This window comes from Lathyrus oleraceus, chromosome 1 (genome assembly GCF_024323335.1).
Source record: "Lathyrus oleraceus cultivar Zhongwan6 chromosome 1, CAAS_Psat_ZW6_1.0, whole genome shotgun sequence".
NCBI classification, from domain to species: Eukaryota; Viridiplantae; Streptophyta; class Magnoliopsida; order Fabales; family Fabaceae; genus Lathyrus; species Lathyrus oleraceus.
In genome coordinates, this window is record NC_066579.1 from 117622461 (window position 1) to 117628268 (window position 5808).

General features: G+C 32.6%; 1 protein-coding gene across 1 annotated transcript; it reads right to left on the minus strand.

The window, feature by feature from the left end:
- Nucleotides 1-1133: 1133 nt before the first annotated feature.
- LOC127120907 (rhamnogalacturonan I rhamnosyltransferase 1) lies at nt 1134-5412 on the minus strand. The gene is made up of 9 exons (XM_051051507.1): nt 5245-5412; nt 4345-4751; nt 3652-3719; nt 3452-3540; nt 3190-3355; nt 2685-2974; nt 2400-2604; nt 2137-2294; nt 1134-1874 (listed from the first exon to the last, which is right to left on the minus strand). The coding sequence occupies exons 2-9, from the start codon at nt 4667-4669 to the stop codon at nt 1628-1630; spliced, it is 1548 nt and encodes a 515-aa protein (XP_050907464.1). The 5' UTR covers nt 4670-4751; nt 5245-5412; the 3' UTR covers nt 1134-1627.
- Nucleotides 5413-5808: the final 396 nt, after the last annotated feature.

Below are 5808 nucleotides of genomic sequence, written 5' to 3' on the forward strand. Positions count from 1 at the left end.
CATAGGGTTAATTGAAGTATTCTTTAGTTTATAGATATATAAAAATTAAGTTTTTATTTTTCTAGATAAATTGATAATATTATTAAAAAAATATAATTAAAAAAGTAATAAATATAAATTATAAAAAAAATATATTAAAGAACTAACTATTTTTTTAAAGAATTTTATAACTAAAAATAAATCGGATAATGTATTTAAAAGATATTTTATTTGTATTTTAAAGTAACAATCATTTTAAAACCGATACACCTATTGCATATATAATGCACCGATAGTAATAAATAATGTATAATTGAAGATGACGTAGTTGTATTTCTGTTGTTGGTAATTGTGCTCTTCACAATTCCAAGTTTTATTGGATCACTAACCCAAATTCTAATTCTAAATCCTCTAAATGTGATAAATTTGGGGATTTGAGATCAACATTTCTAGGGCACTTTCTACAATGCACTAGGACATCTCATTTTACACACCAACCTATATTTCTAATCTTATTTTAAATAAATTAAAAAATATTTTTTTTCTAAAAAAATGTGCTAAGAACTGTCAAGAAAAAAATAAAAAAATATTTAAATTATTGAATTTCTAAGAATTTAATTGCTAATCTATTGATGATCATGAATCATGATAATTTCTTTAAGACCCCTAAATAGGGATGAAAAGGTGCTAAATGACCTCCCCCAAAACAAATAAGTGGCCATATTTAAAGGTCAACAAACACCCACAACACTTATAAGTGGAAAAAAATTAAAGAAAATTAGCACATAGTACACTTCACCACCACTTCTCTCCATTAACTTTTTTTTTTAAAGTTGTTCAATCTAGTTCCATTATGCCTAAACCACAAAAGTAACACTTCTTTTATTCCTACAACAATACAAAAAACTATATATTATAATGTTGACTCTTACTCCTCCATTAACCTTCCAACTACATATATTTTTGAGACTTTACCTACACCACCTCATATATTTTGGTCCATGTGCATAATAAGAGACAATAATGATATGAAACATTATGCAAGTATACAATATCTTAATGCACAAGAAAGTTATTGTTCTTTTTCATTTTCCACATGATATGAGAATTAGCTATGAATATTTGGTAAAGAACCAATTTTGAAGTTAGGGAAAGGAAAAAAAAACAAGATTATTATAAAAGTGTTCTATCTTTTGCTTTTCCTTACAATGTACAAGATACAACTCTACTTTGGATATTTCTTTACATAACAATAACTTGTCCCTCTATAAATATTTCGTTCGCGAATCACTCGGAAAAATAATATATTTTTTTAGTCGTCGTTGTTTTAAATTAGTCCGTGTAATATTTGAACCATGTTGAACCAGTCCAGATAAAAAGACGCTTATGTCATATTTTAAGGATGAAAAGCAATTACAGTTTGAACTAATTCAGCATAAACTAAATATTACACGGACTAAACTAAAAGTAACGAGGACAAAAAGTGAAAATTTATACTTTTCATGGATCGCGAACAAAACAGTTATGCTAAAAAGAGGGCGTGATCGGATCGAGAGACTAAAAAACATATTAAAATTTTTGTGATTATAGAGAAGAGTAGCTTGAAAGAAGACTATGAAGGAATCAGAGGCATGACTTTAGATAAAGATCATGTGGTACTCAATGGTTCATCTTGAAGAGGCAAGCATTCATAAGGGTTGGCATAAAAATAGTCTTCTTCTTTGGGTCTATTTGAAATTACAACTCTTCTTTTAGGGTTTCCCATTCTCTTGGCATGAGATTTCTTCACCTTAATGGAAAACTCATCCCAACTTAATGACTTATTGGTATAAAGATCTATGAGAGGCACAAGATGCTTTCTATCCAGTTGTATAGTCCTTTTGAAACCTAAGAATCTGAAGAAAATGAAAATGGTATAAGTAAAAAAGAAAAGGTTTTAATCGAGTAAACAATCATTATAGTCCTTGAATGTGTCGAGTGTTGTCATTGCGTCTTTGAATGTATCAAAATTACAAAAACATCTCTGATTGCGTTGTTCGTTAGTTTGTTTGGTCCTCAAGTGTTTTCCGTTAGTCATGAAATTACTAACAAAAGTCGCACTTGCGGATGTTTATGTAATTTTAAAACCTTCAAGGGCTATAAAAAGAGACACAATACCTTCTATGGCCTTCAACAACTTTAGCCATGTTCCCATCATATGTCGGAACAAATATATCACTCTCTAGAGACACAAGATAATCCAATGCAGCCATTTGCGATGAGTGGTTTTGGAAATACATCAAATCCGAAGGTTCGAGCAGAGTTTCCTTCCTTACCTGTCATAGTAGAATCAAATAAAAGTTACAATCATACACGTGTATATAAATAGATAAACAGACGGATAGACAGATAGATAGATGATTTTGCTTCTTTCTACCGACCAAGTTAGGGTATGAAGCTTGTAAACGTGCCATTCTTCTCTCTCCACCAAATATTTCTCCGGCAGCAATATAAATTTGGATATTATGATCTATGTCTAATGCTTTCAGTATTAGAGCGGTTTCCTCAGGCGTCAGCGGACATAAACCGTCTTTCCTCTTAAGTTCGGAATTTATGACTTTTTCCTTCCACCAAGGATAAGCATATCTAAGAAACACAATTTTCCAAAATCATAAAGAGTAGACAAAAACCGATTCTCTAACGCATAAACATAGGATTTAGATTACCTCATTGTTGTGAGTTCCTCGACCTCGTTGCTATCACATCCATGAGTGCAGCCAGAAAAGGCCAACATATCCATCTCATATCTAAGATGAAGTACAAGGAAAGGTCCCTTTTTTCTCAAAATACTCACCGTCTTTCTACCAAGTTGTTCTATCTGAGATGTAAACCTCAACGCATTGAAATTTACTCGGCATCTCAACTTTTGAATCTCGAGAGGCAATCCGTTGTTTGCGAGTCGAGCATCGGTTCTATTTAGGTGCACAACCTTGTGTTTACGTATCAGAGGAAGAATCTGAGAGAAATGAGTAAGATAATTAGTTTCCTTGAAGTATCCCAAGAAAAAACAGATTTCGATCGTTTACAATCACAATCTCACACATTCACGTAACCAGACATCGATGTGCTGATTACGTGAATGCTTAGGGATTGTGAATTTGTGACCATAATCAATCCAAACCCGTAAGAAAAAAAACTAATAAATAAAAGAAACCATATTAATTTAAAGACCTGTTTTTCGTAGTACGATATATCCGACCAACTAATTGGGGGCATAGAGTAAGACAATCCTAATTCAACTCTTCTCTTAGGCCTAGGAGGTAGTTGCTTTAATATTCTAACCTCATCTCTCAAGGATGCAATGAAATTATCTACATCAAATATATCTTGGAACTCGCTGCAATATCAAGGTAACAGAAAAGAGAACATTCAAATTAAGAATTAAGAAATCAGGATGATAACCATAATTGGAGATGCTTATGATGCAACAAACCTTGGATCAGCCCAGAAAGACGATTTATCGAGCTCTGGAACTATGAGAGTGACGTTTAAATGTCTTGCAATAGCAACCATGTCGCATATCTGTCAGAGAATTCAAAATTTTGAGAGAGAAAAATAGAATCAAACTTAGTGTGATGATATAATTCTAATGATTGCAGCAAAGGTAATTAATGCGAAGTACTTGGAACTCACTGCTGCTCTCATTTGGTTGAGTCCTCCATTGCAAGAAACCATAAGATAACCATTGTTCTTATAAATCCCTAATGAAAAAAATTATCAAATTCAGCTGATAGCAATAGCATTCAAGTTTTTTCAATTAATATGACGTTGTCCAACATTAGCCATCGCTACGCGGTGGTGGATTATAGACAACCGCTGTGGCCAATTTGTGAAGGATGGCAGTGCCATGGCGCTTTATAGAGGAAATGACGGCACCATATGGCAGGTTTTTAGCTTTCCGCCATCGATAATCGGCAAACACACAGAGGGTTTTAAAAAAACAGGTCTGCGACTGTGATTTAAACCAAGACATCATGGTTTTTATGTCTCCTCAACCGCCACATGATTGCGATTTAAGTTTTATAAGCTGCATTTGACCACAATTTTATGCAGTATCATGGATCCGGAGCGACCAAGACCATAATACAAGGCTCATAATCGATGATAACCTAATGAGAAGAATTTTCTACAATATCATGGATCACAATTCACTGCAGCTACAATACATAATCAATGATAATCTAACTGCTACTTTTTGTAATGAGCAGAATTCTTAAAATTCTTAAAACGTGTAGCATTGATACTTCAGATTGAAAGTGTGTCTGTCTGACACAATCTTAGTGTCTACAATTACTTCGACTATCATATGACAAACCAAGAACTTACTTTTCGGTGGAAGCACAACCTTAGCCGGAACACTAGCCTTTACAACAACCAAAGATTCATCTTGTTGATTGAAACAATAAGGCATACCCTTCAACAACCTCGGACCCCAAAATTCTCCGATTGCAATCAACTGAACCACACTAGTCCAAAGAATCACAGTGGTAATAGCACGCGCCATCCACACTTTGATCCTAGGCCTAACAATAAACCTCTTAGACTTCACAACTTCACCACCACTCAAAACATTGAACCCCATTTCCATCTCCTCACTATCACAATGATCACTTTTTCCATCACTTACTTTTGCCAACCTCAAAAACATCATTGATTTTTCTAACTTCAATACTCTCTCACATTCCAATTACTAGCTTGAGCTTCACTCTTCTTCAATCTTCAACAATCAAAGCCTTAAAAAAAGAAGAAAAACAATCAATAGATGTAAAACACAAAGCCTTGAATTTTGTGATACTTAACAAATTCACAAAAAATCAAGACAAAAACAAATGTTGATGATACTTGAAGTTAGGATCTTTCAACCATTGACTTTACAATAATACGCAAAAAAATTAATGTAATTATACTCCACCAGACAAGGCAATATTATGAGTTAATTCACATAATCAATGTACCTCAAAATCATAAAAACATCATTGAATTTTCAGAACTCTTAGCACTAACATATTGATATCATTTAAAGATTCATATAACAAAAAGACAAAAAACAATAACAATACATTACATTCAATTTGCATCCATATAAGGTTGAAGAATGAAAAAGACCCAGAAGGAAAGTAATAATTTTTATTCAAATTCCTTCAAAAGGGTAAAAAATTAACAGCTTTTCAATGGCATTGTTGAAGTGAATAAGAAGTACAAAAAGGGTATTGTGAAGTTTGTTACTTGACAAAAGATGAAGTAGCAATGGCGAGAATGGTGAATTGTGGATATTTGTTAGATGTAATTTTCCGGTGAGAATTTCCGATGAGACGCCGGTGAAGGTCGCCGGAGAAAAGATTGAAGAGTAAAATGGGAAGAAATGAAAGAAAAAAAGGGAAATGAAGGCCGTAATTAAGGCGGTAGAGAAGGGGGTGACATGTGGGACCCACTTTTACAGTAACTAACCCCACTTTCTATAGTTATTCATTTAATAAATGTCATCCTAATCTTCTTTTGATTTTTTTATTAAATTATGTTTTTGTTATTCATAAAATTAAAATCTTTTTAATTTGATCAAATTTAAATTGAATTTAATTGAAGTACAATCATATTGTAAAAGAATTTTACACCGTCAATTAATCATGATCGTTGGATATTGAAATAAATTTGACTTTTATTTTAAAATCTATAAAGTAATGGAGACGGATGGTGGTGATGAATCGACAGTGTAATAATTAATCTCATTTAAATTAATTAGAGGTCTATTATATATAGAGTTTAATTGAAATGTACTGACAATGTAAAGAT